The sequence below is a fragment of the Pipistrellus kuhlii genome, unplaced genomic scaffold (assembly GCF_014108245.1).
Source record: "Pipistrellus kuhlii isolate mPipKuh1 unplaced genomic scaffold, mPipKuh1.p scaffold_m20_p_17, whole genome shotgun sequence".
NCBI classification, from domain to species: Eukaryota; Metazoa; Chordata; class Mammalia; order Chiroptera; family Vespertilionidae; genus Pipistrellus; species Pipistrellus kuhlii.
In genome coordinates this window covers 26,923,766-26,938,875 of record NW_023425482.1, presented here as the reverse complement: position 1 = coordinate 26,938,875, position 15,110 = coordinate 26,923,766, and the positions used below count along the sequence as shown (strand labels likewise).

The following is a 15,110-nucleotide window of genomic DNA, read 5'->3' as shown; positions in this document are numbered from 1 at the left end:
AAATAGAAATGTGCCTTTGCTTTTCCTTATTTCAGATTTATATCTATAACGAGAAGATCGTAAACGGGCACCTGCAGCCTAACCTCGTGGACCTCTGCGCTTCCGTCGCAGAGCTGGACGATAAGGTAGGGCCCAGAGCCACCGAGCAGGAACCTGGGGCCGGTGTGCAGAGGGGATTAGCAGCTTGCTGACTTGGCAGAAATGGGCTGAAGAAACACGGTTCATGGGATAAAGGTTAACTGTTCCTCAGAGTTGTATTGTGAATAATTTAAAAATATATATACATTCCAATGATTTCAGAGAGAAAAGGGGAGGGAGAAAGAGATAGAAACATCAGTGATGAGAGAGAATCATGGATTGGCTGTCTCCTACATGCCCCCTACTGGGAATCGAGCCTGAAACCTGGGCATGTGCCCTTGACTGGAATTGAACCTGGGACCCTTCAGGTCTGCAGACTCTATCCACTGAGCCAAACCGGCTAGATCTTGGGTTGGTTTTTTGATGATGGTGCTATACATGTATTTTTAATGCATCTTCAGAAGGTTCAGCCAGGATCAATTCTTGGCCACAGGAGTTCTTGAGCTGTGTTTGCTTTGAAGTCCTGTTGGCTTTAACTCCTCCCTCACTGGTTTCCCTCCTTAGGCAGACTAATGGGATCTGTGTTGTGTAGGTGATGTATGTGGTCTTCACACCGTGAGCCTCGTGAACATGATTCTGGTGGGGTGTTCATCTCTTCATATGCTGCTGGTTCCCTTGCTCTCTGCCTCCCCCTCTTTATTCTCATCGTGGCCAATTTCATCCCCCAGGGGGGAAATAAATTATGTGGATGGCTGGATTGGTAGGGGTCCAGGAGGAAGGAGGAAAGAGGAAGGATATAATGGCAGTAAGCAGGCAGATTTTTTTCCTTCAGAAATGCATCCAGCTTTGCTTTTTTTAAAATAGTAAAATATAAGGCACTGCAAACATCTAAAGAAGAAAGTACGCAATTCACCTACCATGTCACCAGCTAGGAAGAGTCGCATTTGGGTGGATTTTTTCAGTTTTAATTTTGGAGAGGACAATGAAAGTAGGGTGTGGTTTTGTTCCCTTTGGAACAGTGTTAACCTGCTTTTCCCTACTCGTCCAAGGATTCTTACTTATAATAGTGCAGAGGTTCCGGGAACACTTTTCCAGGCAGATGTAAGCCAGGCAGGTGCTGGGAGAGGAGCCCAGCTGTGTGCTGGTAACAAGGGCGAGAACGGCCGCTCCTGTCCCTGCTCCTGTCTCGGGAGGCGCCTTCTGAGGGACTGAGTGGGAAGGAAAGGGGGGGGCTTTTTACCCAAAATGGGCCAAGAGCAGTGGCCCTGGGGAGTCTCCGGAGGACAAAACATTATTTAGGTTAAGCTTTCATTTGAAGCCTTACCAAACTGAAACGACCTTGTAAGGACCGAAATGCAGCTACTTGAGTTCAAACTCCTAGCGCGTTGGATGATTATAAAAGTATCCACTCTCTCTTAAGGGATAACCCACTGAGATTCAGTGTTGTTTGTAGTTCTGTGTGGTCTTAAGCATGTGGGTGGTTCTGTCAGGCCTGGGATCATCATTGATCTGCAGCCAGCTTGGACAGGCTGCTTGTCGGAAGGTGAAAGCCTGGCAGGCGGCGGGGCAGAGGTGCATCTTCTGTGCTGGGCGTAGCCTGGGGGCCTCCGACAGGAGCCGTTAGCCTCGCCCCCTCCGTGGCCTGCCTGCCTGCGGTGAGCAGGTCCGAGCGAGGAAGAGCCAGGCACTCTCTCCAGCCCCACAGCATTGTCACGTGCCGTTACTTACGTGCAGAACATCTCTGACCTGTGGACCATGGTAAAGCAAATGACAGACGTGCTGCTGGCACCGGCCATGGATGCCCTGAAGAGCCGCAGCAGCGTGGAAGTGCGCATGGAGCTGGTCAGGCAGGCCCTGCGGTACCTGGAGCAGAGGTGAGGCGGCGGCACAGCGGGGCTAGCTTTAAAGTGCCCGGAAGTCCCTCACTTCTCCCGTGTCCAGTAGTCCTTACGCTAAATGCTCTGTAGCTGGGTTCAAACAAGTGCAGCAGGTCCAAGGGGAATGATCCTGTTTTCTGAAGCATTTCTCTGTCAGGACTAGTTCTGCAACAGTGAAAAAGCGTGGGAGGTGGGGGCACTGTTACACTTCTCTTTCTCCTCCGGCTGCCTCTCCGTATGGAGATAACATGATTACTAGACCAAGTGCCTTAGGTCGGGATCCTGTTCCCTCCTGCGGCTCAGCAATGACTCGTAGGCTCCTTTGTCTTTGCTCAGCATTTTAATTTTCACACCTGGCAGTCTTGCCACCTTTAAACCTTAGGAAGGCCCCTTGGTCCTTTCTCTTCCTTCTGGTTCTAGCCAGTTAATCCCGAGTCCAGTCCTGCCCAGCTGCTATGGCTGTGATTTGTGCCTGGGTTTCTTTGCCACCCCCTCACTAATTGGACTTGGTCACTGAGGGGGCTGTGGCTGTGCCCTAACTATTGGGAATACCCTTTGTTGGTAGGGCTGGTGCCATTCATCCCTCCCTGTGGGCACTCCTTCCCGTTCTGAATTGGCCAGCAGGGGCCGTCATGAGTGGGCCGCAGACCCTGTTTGTTTCAGAGCCAGGGTGCTGGGCTCTGCTGGCTGGGGAAGAAAAGCCCAGCTGAATGCACCGCTCAGTTCAGCTCCTTGCTACGGGGCCTGTGCAGCTGCCTGCGGCCTGGCAGTGGGTCCCCTTAATCAACAGGATAATACTTCATTAGGAGCTCATAAAGCTTCCTGGGTGTAACCGAGGTAATTCAGACTCGGTCAGCAGAGAATAAGTTTTTATATCAGATCCTGTGTTGTACAGTAGCTATGTGAAATGAACACCATGGGGGGTACGTTGAACTCACTGGCCTCCATTAACACTGGTGATTGCCTTCGCCAGTGTGCCAGGCTGTGTTCTTTGGTTTTATATCTGGTAAGCAACACCCCCCACCCCTTTATTATTATTATTATTATTATTATTATTATTACTATTATTACTATTATTACCATCTTCATTTTTTTATAATTATCTTATCCCAGTAATTCCTTTAGCAGCTCTTGGAGCTATTTGGGGTTTCCTGTCCACATTATTGTAACGTGTTCTTTTTCACTCTGGCGGCATTGTTCCCTGCTGGCATTCTTTTAAAGGATTCACTGTCACCTGTTGATAAAACGAATATTTTAAGAATAATTATACTCACTTTTAAAGTATTTTTGCTGGTGCTATTCTTTTAAATTTTTGTAGGTTGACATTTTTCCAAAGAAAAGGTTTAAAAAGAACTCACTAGAACATTAGGCTGTGAGCTGCAGCAATTATTATTCTGCACATTAGCCCTAATGCATTTGAAGTCCATAGTTATATTCCTCCAGGGATTCTGCTGAGTATCTGCAGTGATGAGAAATCGTTACCACAATCCGCTGCCCACTGCATAAGTAATGCGGCTTACTTCATTAAATATGCACCATTTCCTCTTTGTGTCAGGCGGACGTCCAGGCCCCGCCCTGCAGAGTTCACAGTCGTCTGTCCACTGCCATGGATTTGGACAAAGATGTGTGTGATATGGGTTTTCAGCCTCCTTAGTTTTTTCTTTTAATTTTTCCAGTTATAAGAATTACACCCTCGTGACGGTCTTTGGGAATTTGCATCAGGCCCAGCTGGGCGGTGTGCCTGGGACTTACCAGTTGGTTCGAAGTTTCCTGAACATTAAACTGCCAGCTCCTTTGCCTGGACTTCAGGTATTGGCAATTTTCTCTGTGTGATCATTTATACCGCCAGAGTTTTCCGTTAAAATGAAGTTAGGTGTAGAAAAGAGACCAGAGGGAGAGGAGAGAAGCTCGGAGGCCTTGGGAGGCTAGGAGTGCAGGAGTCCGGCTGATGATGGCACTTGCTCAGCTCGGTATGTGTGTGTGGGACCGGGGCGTAGGATGTTCTGAGTTCCGGATGTGTTTTGAAAGCAGAGCCAGTGGGACTTGAAGAACTTGAAAGTGGGTGTAGGAGGCAGAGTCAGGGATGACTTCTGAGACTGTTGGCTCTGACAGCTAGAAGAATGGAGTTCCATATGGTTCTTAGGGTGTGGCCTCTGCTCAGCTCACAGCCCCGTTGGGGGAATTACTGAATCATTTATCATACTGTGTGAAAGTGCTACTGAGTGTTGGGATACACAGGAGGCTGGCTTCATAAAGGTGGTGAGGTTCCCACTTGTGCTTGATAAACAGGGGCTCACCAGCCTGGGACATGGAAAAGAATATTCCACAAGGAGGGAACAGTATGAACAGATGCATGGAGGCAGGAAAGAGTATCTGGAATATTGGCTGTGTGCTAGGCGTGGCAAGCTTGCAGCCGGCTAGAGAAGGCCTTGAGTGCCAGGCTAAGCATTTCGTATGTAAACAGCTCAAAGGGGTTTATGTGGGGAAGTGATATGATAAGATCTGGGTTTTAGAAAGAAAGAGTCCTGCAGGGGTGGATGGAGAAGCCAGAAAGGAGGTCTGTGGTTCACCTCTCTTGAGTTTTATAAACTCAGAGTGAAAAAGATGGTCTCTTATTGGCCAGTGGACGTCTTTAGCCCTCTTTATGGGGGTTGAAGGAATGCTGGTCTAAGTTGTCCCCGATCACGCGACCTGGTTTCTGAGGCTGCTGGGTCCCGTGGAGAAACGACGGGCAGCTCTGAATCGGGTGGGGCACAGAGTGACTTAGAGGAAGAGCTTCAGAGCCAAGACTGCCACTTGGGAGCTCACCTTGAGCAAATACTTCACGTGGCCACACTTCATTCTGTTTGTTTATAAAACAGGGAGGAAGAGGAGGCCATGAATGGTGCCCGCCTAATGGGATGGTCAGTATTAAGGGACCCAGTACAGGAGAGGACTTAGCTGAGGGTCAGCATGTCGGAAAGCTGTCGGGGCTTTTTTGTGTGTGTATTTGAGCATCTTTCCTCTTTCAGGACGGAGAGGTGGAAGGCCACCCTGTGTGGGCGTTGATTTATTACTGCATGCGCTGCGGAGACCTGCTGGCTGCCGCCCAGGTGGTCAACCTAGCCCAGCACCAGCTGGGAGAGTTCAAAACCTGGTTCCAGGAATACATGAACAGCAAGGACAGAAGGTACGGTGACGGATGGCGCATTCAGAGCGGTGCTCTCTTTTCCCTCTGCAGGGCTCACACTAAGTCTACTGAGGAAAAGTAACGTGTAGAGGGCGAGTAGGAGACTCTGGGGAATAACAGTTGAAAGCCTTAGAAGAAGAGCCAGCCCCGTTCTGGTCCTCATTTCCAGACGTTCACGCATCTGTGTTTGAGGAATTTTCTGTTCCAGTGCCGGAGAGGCTGTGGTGGGAGCATGATTGGACTTACTCTGCAAATCCCAGGCACAGCAGGGTGCTTACAAAATGATTCACTGATTAGCACTTAGTGCTTTTCTGGTTAGCCCGGTATGTTGTCATGCACTCCATAGCTCAAAGGCTAGAATTAGAAGTTAGTTTAAATATATGGACTTTATGTAGAAGAATTTGTTTGACAATGTTAATGAGGCCTTGTTCAGAGATAGTTGTAAGCCATAAACCCCTGTCTGGTTTGTATCAGAGAGTAAAGTAGGGTTGATGTTCTTGGGTTTCCCCAGAGGGAGCCCCGGAGGCAAGGATTTGCATGCAAGTGTTTATCTGGGATGTGATCCCCCGTGGATAAGGGACTCTGCTTGTCCTTCACTGTGGAGGGCCGTGGAGAGAGGGGAGGAGTATTCACTCCCAACGTTTCTGCCCCACCCTGAAGCCTCTGCTGGAGAGGAAGTTGGCAGGCGGTCACCCTGCAGACTAAAGTGATGGGACTCAGGGTGGCAGGACAGAGTCTGTGACCTGCGGGAAGGAAGACTTTCTAACTGTTACGCCATTGGGAACGGGTGCTTTCAGATGCCCTCGAGGATCTTAGTGACTGTTTCTGTCTGTTCCCTGTGTCTGTAGATTGTCCCCGGCTACAGAGAACAAGCTCCGCCTGCACTACCGCAGGGCCCTCCGGAACAACACAGACCCCTACAAGCGGGCCGTGTACTGCATCATCGGCAGGTGTGATGTCACTGACAACCAGAGCGAAGTGGCCGACAAAACCGAGGACTACCTGTGGTTAAAGGCAGGCGCTGCTTTTCTTGCCCAGGCCCCTTCCCTCTGCCTGAGTTCTACCAGCAGATTTTACCTGCTTAACGTATGACCCAGTAAGGCGACCGGGCTAGTGGATTTTTGTGTCCTGGCTCCATTTCTTATTGTGTCATTCCCAACTGGTAACCACGCCACTAGCACAGCACCTGAGCAGTTATAGCTGCAGCTGCCCGCCTGGCTCAGGACATACTCCGTACCAATGCACCTGTTTCTCTTGGGGGTTTAGTTGAACCAAGTGTGTTTCGATGATGATGGCACCAGCTCCCCACAGGACAGGCTCACTCTCTCGCAGTTCCAGAAACAGCTGTTGGAAGACTACGGTAAGATACCCTGAACTAACCTCCTTCCCACGTTCACCCAAGGTCACTATTTTCTTCTTCTTGGAAAATCCTTCACCTCTGAACTCTGTCTCCTCCAGACCCCCCGCATCTTCAAAACACAGCCTAGCACAAGGATTTAAAATCGCAATCGAGTCCATGTGGCCTTCAGCAGTGTTGTGACTTATGGTCTATACAGTAGCTGTTTTCCTAGAACTGCTCTGATCGACATTTGCTCAGGGAGAGGCGTAAAGGGGACTTGTCTATTGCTTTCTCATAGATCTTGCAGTGGCTGTATCAGAGCACAAATGCGGGAGAACCCCCCCCCCCCCCCCCCCACATTCTTTAAGAATCCTGGAAGAAAAGAATCCAGCTAGTGGTCAGTAGTTATTGAATTCAGTCACTTCGACTCTGAGTGATCTGAAGCCCCTTTGCAGTCTTCGTTCCTCTCCTAGTTGAGGGACTTCATCAGGATAAGGCGATCAGCAGCCCTCTTGTATTCCGTTTTAAGGTCCTGAACTCTGTTTCTCTCCCACCTACTGCAAGCAGCTTGGGTTTCACAACACGCTCCCTACTTGGCAGTGTGTTGTAGGGTCTAGAGAAGGCCATGGAACCAGGTTGGGCTCACGTGGCAGTGCTCTGTGCCCAGCCCCTCCACCCCCCAGAGGTCCTTGAAGGGCACAGGCTGAGGAGGCTCACTCCCTCTGAGTGGGCTGCATCTCCCCCCACAGGCGAGTCCCACTTCGCAGTGAACCAGCAGCCCTTCCTCTACTTCCAAGTGCTGTTCCTGACCGCGCAGTTCGAGGCGGCCATCGCCTTTCTCTTCCGCACCGAGCGGCTGCGCTGTCATGCCGTCCACGTGGCCCTCGTGCTCTTTGAGCTCAAGCTGCTTTTGAAGTCCTCCGGACAGAGTGCGCAACTCCGTGAGTATTTGGTGGCAGCAGCATAACCATGTCCCATCCCCCAGGGGGTGGCAATGGACACATCCCTGCAGCCAACGAGGGTGGGCAGATGGTACCCACCATGACGACAGTGCCGTGCACAGTGCTGGGTTAGTGGCTGGTCTGGCAGGTTGCCTGGGGGAAAAGCAGGAGAAGCAGGGCCTAGGTCATGAGTCTGGGTCCCACTGTCTCCACTCTGCGCTTGGGAAGAAATTGAGGACAGGTGGTGACGGGGTTGGCCAGAGCTGGCCGGCATTGGCTGGGCTGCAGGACTAAGTGCTGCTGAGTCCTTAGACAACCCCCACAGTCCGTCGTTGCCTGGATCCGAGGGACAGCTTGGTTGTGACCAGTCCCCCCCCCTGCAGTCAGCCATGAGCCTGGCGATCCCCCCTGCATGCGGCGGCTGAACTTCGTGCGCCTCCTCATGCTCTACACCCGGAAGTTTGAGTCCACGGACCCGAGGGAGGCCCTCCAGTACTTCTACTTCCTCAGGTAAAACTTGTTCCTGACCCTTCACTTCGCGGGCTGTGACCTCGAGTCCAAACTAGAAACCATGTTGCCTTTGCCCCACACAGGGACGAGAAAGACAGTCAAGGAGAAAACATGTTTCTACGCTGTGTGAGCGAGCTTGTGATCGAGAGCCGAGAGGTATGTTGGTTCCTTCCTCTCCCACCCATGGTTGTCAGCGTACAGTCTCACGCTGACCGGGTACCCTCAGCATGACTCCGATGGAGAAGACCCAGGGTTTTTTTCATTTTCTTTGGTTTCTGACAATGAAATGTTGATTCAGTCCCACTGTTTCCGAGTTAATGTAAGCCTTCTCCCACCTCCCCTCTTTCCTTCCCCTCTTTGGTCCCCAAAGAATTGTGGACTATGGGCATATCTTGTCCAGTAAGTTGAGTAAACACTTATGTCTCCGCAGTTCGACATGATCCTCGGGAAACTGGAGAATGATGGGAGCAGAAAGGTGGGTTAAACACACCCTGGAGATGTGCTCGTGTGCAGCTGAGATTTGTGATTGTCCAAAGATTACAGTTAGACTTTAGGTTTCAAGGTACTAATAAAGGTGTAGATATGAATGGAGTTGCTTAGTTCAAAACACAAAGCATGGCTGTTACAGGCCCCAAATGATGACCTTGATTTCACACACATTCGTTTCTCAAAGTATGTGAATTGGTGACTAGGTAGCTTTTTATTATGTGCAAAGTACTTATCTGTCCACGCCTGCCGCTTAGGAGCTGAGAAGGCTATATTACTGTTTATTCTTGGCTCAGGAAATATGCAAGAAAAAAGATTGATTACCACACCTACTCTCCCCAGATGGAAAAGTTAGAAATATGCTTGGCCTCTCTCAGAAGGTACTTGTGAGGGCTCAGCACCCCACTGTCCCCGAGACGCAGCTGCTCCCGTGAGCCTCAGCGATTCCTTGGGTGGCTCAGGAGCAGGGACAGAGGCCCTGCCCTGGAGACCAGTCCTGACCCCATTGAGCACACTTCCTGTGCCTCTCCCGGGGACTCACTTTCCTCACCTGTGAGATGGTGGCTAGGACCCAGAGATCAAGGGGAGCCCACAGCGCTCACACCGTCTGGCAGAGAAGGGAGGCCGGTGGCAGGCTGATGGCAGTGGCCATGCTGCCCGAGCAGGACATTTGCCAAGCACTGTGCTGAGCGTGTCAGGGGCTTTTTAGCAATCTGATTGCCACGATAGCTCCGCCCTGGCTTTCTGTGGCTCCTAAGGCCGCTCTCATGCTCTCCTGACCACCTGCATGAGATTGGTGATGATGGTGATTTGAAAATTTTAAATTAAAAAAACACACACAAAAAACTCTGATACTCCTTGCCGGGTATATTTTGAGCACTGTGTTTCTTTCGCCATCTGTCCTAGAAAGCGAATCTAAGACTCGAATATTTTCCCAGAGTTTCCTGATCCCCCTCCCGTGGTGCCTGCTCATCAGCAAAGTTAAAGTCATCCACACTGTGGTCATTTTGGAAGAGTAGAAAGCACAGTCTTCCTGCTGACTCCTCTGTGCTCCCTCTCCATGCGCAGTTCCCTCTCATGTGTTTATCAAACCCTCCTGTTTCCACGAAAGCCGAGCCCAGCCCAGCCCAGCCGATGAAATGTGTGTATGCCCAGGGCAAGCGTTTTCAGTGAAAGTGGTTTTCAGACCCCAGGTGCTTCTCTGCCTTTACAGTAACAGCTCTGTGCACTCAGCTCTCTCTCTCCCTCCCTCCCTTACCATCTATCATCTGTCTTGTCAGCCTGGAGTCATAGATAAGTTTACTAATGATACGAAGCCTATTATCAACAAAGTTGCTTCCGTGGCCGAAAATAAAGGACTGTTTGAGGAAGCCGCAAAGCTTTACGACCTTGCCAAGGTACAGTGCGCCCTTCCTCTTCCCGTACTTAATGGGTCTGTGCTGCTGGGCGTTACACACACAGACATTTGGGTGGGGGGCTGCTCGCCCCCTGCCACGGCACCCTCCCTGGTGCTTAGGCATCTGTGGTCCGATCGGGGTGATAGTCTGCTCTACAGAATTATTTCTGCCCGAGACGTATTTCTGGCCAAGAAAGAGTGGCGTATTGTAAGGATGTCCTGCAGGCATTGAGCTGTGGTCTCACTTGGCAGCCGAATAAGCATCGTCACATTTTGATGGCGAAGCTACTGGTGGAAATGCCTTGGTGCCTACCCTTTGGGCAGCGCAGACACGCTGTGATCGGGGCGCCGTAGGGAGCAGGAGGCAGTTGAGGTATTCCGAGACCAGGAATAAGGGTTTCCACTTCAGAACACATATGGCTGCTGCTGAGGGTGTAGCCTAGAAAAGATTATATCTTCTTTCATCAACAGAAGAGTGGACAAAAAGAGGGTTACACTTCATTTCTTTTTAAATTTAGAGATGTTTTGATTGAGGTCTAATTAAGAGGTAGACCAGTGTGGATATGAAGTGCACAGCTTCAAGATGGTTCTGTAGGTGTAACTACCCCCAGATCAAGATCCAGAGCGTGTCCACCACCACCCCAGAACGTCCCCTGTTCTGTGTGGTTACTTAGTGCCTTCGATTGATTATTTGATTCCTTCCTTACCTTAAAACATGGAACAGAATGCTGATAAGGTGCTGGAGCTGATGAACAAACTGCTGAGCCCCGTCGTGCCCCAGATCAGCGCTCCACAGTCCAACAAGGAGAGGCTGAAGAACATGGCCCTCTCCATCGCGGAACGGTAAGGCCAACGCCGATGCCATGCCCAGGGCCAGGATCACAGCCCACCAAATCTGTCAGTAACAGCAGTTTCCAGCGCAGCTCCGACTCCCATTCCAGCAGCTCCTCAGGCTCCTGTTTCCTGGCAGACTTAACGTTTTTCCCCAAAAGAAGGGTATGGAAGGGTTTCTCAGCATTTTAATCCCGCACTCTCTACTATTGTCAGCCATCCCAGAGGCGTTTGGGAGCAAAGCTAGTGCTGGCCAGACGGGGCAGTTCTTAGAGGGGCGTGGCCAGCGCTTCAGAAGCACCTTCCCCCGGGAGCTAACAGAGTCGTCGAACTGATGACCTAACTCCCAGGCTGGGCAGAGCCACCGCTGAGCCTCTGCAGATGACCCTGACAAAGGGCCCAGAGAGAGCTGAGCTGTGGTGCTTCCTGGGGCAGCACAGGACAACGCTCTCTGCCAATGAGAAACCTCCACTTAGCACTCCGTCCTCAGGGATGGCCGCTGGGCTTTTAGCCCCTCAGGACCCCCATCCTTCCTGGATGTGTGGGTGCAGAGATGGTGGCTGAAGCTAGAGAGCATTGCTTCCTGCAAATATTTGCAGGAGGATTCATATCAGATCCACCATCAAAAGCTCGGCCATTTCAAAAAGAAAACCCCATGTTCCACTCCTCAGTTCACCTCATGTAGCGTTCTGGAGGTTCTGACGGTTCTCAGGTGCTGGTTCTCAGGTGCTGTCCTAAAGCTCCAGATTGCACGGGAATTCATAATCTGTCCTACCCCTTCCCTCTCTCTGTCTTGCAGGTACAGGGCTCAGGGAGTCAGTGCAAATAAATTTGTGGACTCCACATTCTATCTCCTGCTGGATCTGATTACCTTCTTTGATGAATATCACAGTGGCCATATTGACAGAGCCTTTGACGTGAGTGTCAGGAGGGGTGTTTGAAGTGCAGGTTAATACATGCCCTTGGAAAATTCAGATCATTCATGGGAGTCGCTGAAAACGAAGGAAGTGTCACCAGTCTGCCTGCAACTGAAGGACAAGTGTGAAACCGGAAATTTCAAGGGGATTTCAGTGTTGCTTTTGCTTCCTTTTTCTTTTTTCTATTCCTTTCCCTTTTAGTCTGAAAACAGAGAGCTCTCAGAGGAATTTGAAATCTGAGTTTTAAAATGGCCTCAGGCAGTGAGGACAGGAATGAAGTTAGTCAGCAAGTTGGCAGCAAAGCCTCTGGGTGTGAGGGGTGGCCTGTGGTGAGCGTGCTGGGTGCTGTGTTTCAGGGGCTGACACGGTGGTGATGCGTGTGTCACACGGGCTGGTGGGTTTTGTTTTAAACAGATCATTGATCGCTTGAAGCTGGTGCCCCTGAATCAGGACAGCGTGGAGGAGAGAGTGGCCGCCTTCAGGAACTTCAGTGACGAGGTGAGGCCTCTCACTGAGCCTGCCCTCTGCCCCCACTTCCCCAGAGCTGTCCTTTCCGTGTAGCTAGTGACTAAGTCTGAGGACGTCAGTGCCCAGACTGGGTTTTCTGAGAGGAGCTCAGCTTCCCACATCCTGGCTGGTTTTTCTGTGAGTACATGTCTCCTTCAGATTAGTTTCTGACTCAGAAAACACAGTCATGTCACTGATCAGACATGTTCTTGGGAGGAACGGGTCTGGTTGACCCTGTGAGGTCTGTCACCCACTTGTGTAGAAGGTGTGTTGGTGCTGCTCTGGGATCCTCTCTAAGTAGTTCCATTGGGTGCACAGCATATGCATTGCGGCCCACTTCCTCCCGGCCTCTCGACCTGTTTGGTCTTGAGAAGCAGGTGCAGCGGCCATTGGACCAGTTCTCAGCCTTGGAGCCCGGAGCCACCGTCTCTGCAGCGTTTCTAGCGCATTGCCACCATCTAGCCCAGGGCACTCAGCTCCTCTGCATGCTGGACTCGCTAGGAGAGCTTGAAAAGTCTTCATGCCCGGGCCCTGCGCCCAGAAAGTCCAGTTCCCCTGGTCTGGGCTGCGGCCCAGCACTCCCCTCATTCCATGGGCAGCCGGGCTAGGAGTCTTCTCTAGAGCTGCCTGTCCCGGTGTCACTGATAGCTTCCACTAGAGCTGGTTCTCAGAAACAATCCCTCTTATAAAAATAGCTTTTGCTGCAGAGCAAGGAGGGCTGGCTTCTCACGTGTGGTGGGCGGCTGCCTGCTGTGGTCCACACAGCTTAGGTCTAGCCACTCACAGCCTTCCCTCCATTGCTGCTGTCATTCTCCCCCTCCTCCCAAGCCACTTGGTCTTTGTTGTTTCTTGCCTTCTCTGGATGCATTGTTCCTTGTGTCCTGGGTGACATAGTGCACCAGCGTCTGCCTCTCTAGATGCTCCCAAGGGCTCTGCTAGGGCTGAGGGTCCGAGGAGACGGTCTGATGAGTCTGAGACAGGAGCGTCCCACCTCTGACAATCCAACCCACACTTTCCTTGGGGATCACGCTACCGGCCAGTCCAAGCTCACACGCTGGTCAGATGTGCTCAGCCTGCTTTGGCTCACTGCCTGCCCAGGAACCGGGGCATAAAGCAGGTCACAGGAGGGACCTACCTTCTGAGCGGCGCCAACTGGGCTTCGCTCTCACACTTGGCATTTCAGTGCCGTGGGCTACCTATTGGTGACTCGCTCTCCACCCGGCAGCTGAAGGCATGCGTGTGCTCAGGCCTGCCTGGAGGCCCGCTCCCGTTGCTGGCCCCGGCTGGGTTTCTCTCCTGACTTCCTGTGTTTCTCTGCAGATCAGGCACAACCTCTCAGAAGTACTTCTCGCCACCATGAACATCCTATTCACACAGTTTAAGCGGCTCAAGGGGACGAGTCCCTCCTCGGCTTCCAGGCCCCAGCGCGTCATCGAGGACCACGACTCTGTAAGATCCCCGGGTGGGCCAGAGCCATGGCGGAGAGCCGCCTTTCTGGTGTGCCGCCCATCGTGCCGCACGAGCCCAGCTGCCCTTCCCCCGTTCCCCCCGGTAGCCGGGCAAACCTGGGAGCAGCGGGTCAGGAGCCTCCAGGAAGAAATCACACGTCAATGGGATGGCTGTTCTTCCCCAGCTACAGACAGACAGACAGACAGACAGACAAGTGTGCCAAGCACTTAATGTCAGGAAGGAAGGAGTGGGAGGAAGGAAAGGGAAGAGGGAGAGAGGACGAGAGCTGGCCTGGGCTGCATTGTGTCTGCTCCCCAGGGAAGCAGCAGGCACCAGCCAGGGGAGAGGCCGGGCCTGTGTCCCAGCCGTCACCTGTCAGGCGAGGCAGCTGGCCTGCCAGACCCAGCTGGCCTTGGCTTAGGAGAGCTTGGAGCTGGGCCCTGGGATGGGCTGTGCTAACTCTGTACCTGGGACGGCTGTGCTAACTCTGTACCTGCGGAAGAACATGACTGTCTCTCCTCCCCTCTTCCCCCGGAACCTGCCCCTGGCACCAGCGGGTAGAAAATGATAGATCCTGCTGGCGGTCCCAGCACAGCACCCCGCCTTAAAGGTAACGGCGTTCTCGTCTTCCCTTTCTCAGCAACTCCGAAGTCAAGCCCGGGCCCTCATTACCTTTGCTGGGATGATACCCTACCGCACGTCCGGGGACACCAACGCCAGGCTGGTGCAGATGGAGGTCCTCATGAACTAGGCGCGGGCCCTGCAGGCTCCGGACACGCTGTCAGTACCTCGGGCACGTGGGCCGCGGGGTGGGTTTCCGGTTTTGTTTCCGTTGTGTTTTGTTTTGTTTTTTGTATTATGTATTTTTTGTCAACACCAATAAATTTCTTTGATTTGTATTTCTTTTCACATTCTTTTCTTTTTTTTCCTTTGAAGTTTTGTTTAAATTTTTATTTGTATGAGAGATGTCTTCAGTAGTTCTTGGGCCAGAGAATGGCAGGCTTTTGTAGCCATAGGTGTCTGTGATTTGGGTCAGGTCGACCTGAAATGATAAAAAATTAACCCAACATGAGCAAGGAAGTGAAGGCTCTGGCCGTTACTGTTATTTACAATAGATACAGTATTTCATATAATGGGGTCATGGTTCGTTTTTCACAATTTCTTTGGGAAAGCAGCCTCGCCTTTGGGGGAGTTGAGATCAGGGATCATCAGGCACTCCGGGTCCCCTCTCTTCTCAGGTGGCCTTGGGGTCCAGGTGACCTAAGACCGCCCTCCAGATAGTTCGCTCCGATTCCAGGACTCACTGCAGGCTGTTCTCTTGCAGTCCCACTGGAGGTGGCCTTGTGCTCCCCTTGGAGGACTCTGAGCCCCTTATTCCCTTCTCTGGTGGTCAGTGAAGCCCATTGGCTGGGCACGTTCACAGTCCCATCGGGCATGGTCACTGGGCATGTGGTCCCTGAGCGGAGGTTGCCCCTCAGCAGCGGCCTCCTCCCGCCCCAGTCCCGGGCCTGGGCAATACTGCGGAGGGAATGGGACCGTGCTTGCTCCTCCGTGAGAGTCTGGTCTAGAGAAGCGGAGAGACAGGCTGAGGGTGCAGGGCTTCTGGTCCC

At 51.9% G+C, this 15,110-nt stretch overlaps 1 protein-coding gene and 1 long non-coding RNA gene across 4 annotated transcripts in view; one reads left to right on the top strand and one right to left on the bottom strand.

The window, feature by feature from the left end:
* The window catches only part of NUP93 (nucleoporin 93), a 77,141-nt gene extending 62,561 nt beyond the window's left edge, over positions 1 to 14,580 (top strand). For all 3 annotated transcript variants that reach the window (XM_045582843.1, XM_045582844.1, XM_036440367.2), the window contains 16 exons: positions 36 to 125; positions 1,813 to 1,952; positions 3,632 to 3,764; positions 4,967 to 5,124; positions 5,973 to 6,138; positions 6,391 to 6,484; positions 7,213 to 7,404; positions 7,788 to 7,914; positions 7,998 to 8,070; positions 8,345 to 8,389; positions 9,681 to 9,797; positions 10,521 to 10,639; positions 11,427 to 11,544; positions 11,959 to 12,042; positions 13,372 to 13,500; positions 14,141 to 14,580. In XM_045582843.1, coding sequence (XP_045438799.1) covers positions 36 to 125; positions 1,813 to 1,952; positions 3,632 to 3,764; positions 4,967 to 5,124; positions 5,973 to 6,138; positions 6,391 to 6,484; positions 7,213 to 7,404; positions 7,788 to 7,914; positions 7,998 to 8,070; positions 8,345 to 8,389; positions 9,681 to 9,797; positions 10,521 to 10,639; positions 11,427 to 11,544; positions 11,959 to 12,042; positions 13,372 to 13,500; positions 14,141 to 14,251 — 1,896 coding nt within the window. In that variant the 3' untranslated portion in view covers positions 14,252 to 14,580. The remainder of the gene's footprint in view (positions 1 to 35; positions 126 to 1,812; positions 1,953 to 3,631; positions 3,765 to 4,966; positions 5,125 to 5,972; positions 6,139 to 6,390; positions 6,485 to 7,212; positions 7,405 to 7,787; positions 7,915 to 7,997; positions 8,071 to 8,344; positions 8,390 to 9,680; positions 9,798 to 10,520; positions 10,640 to 11,426; positions 11,545 to 11,958; positions 12,043 to 13,371; positions 13,501 to 14,140) is intronic.
* On the bottom strand, positions 937 to 3,632 carry LOC118720468. Its single transcript, XR_004988446.1, has 2 exons — positions 3,314 to 3,632; positions 937 to 3,189 (listed from the first exon to the last, which is right to left on the bottom strand). It is a non-coding gene; the product is annotated as an uncharacterized LOC118720468 (long non-coding RNA).
* Positions 14,581 to 15,110: the final 530 nt, after the last annotated feature.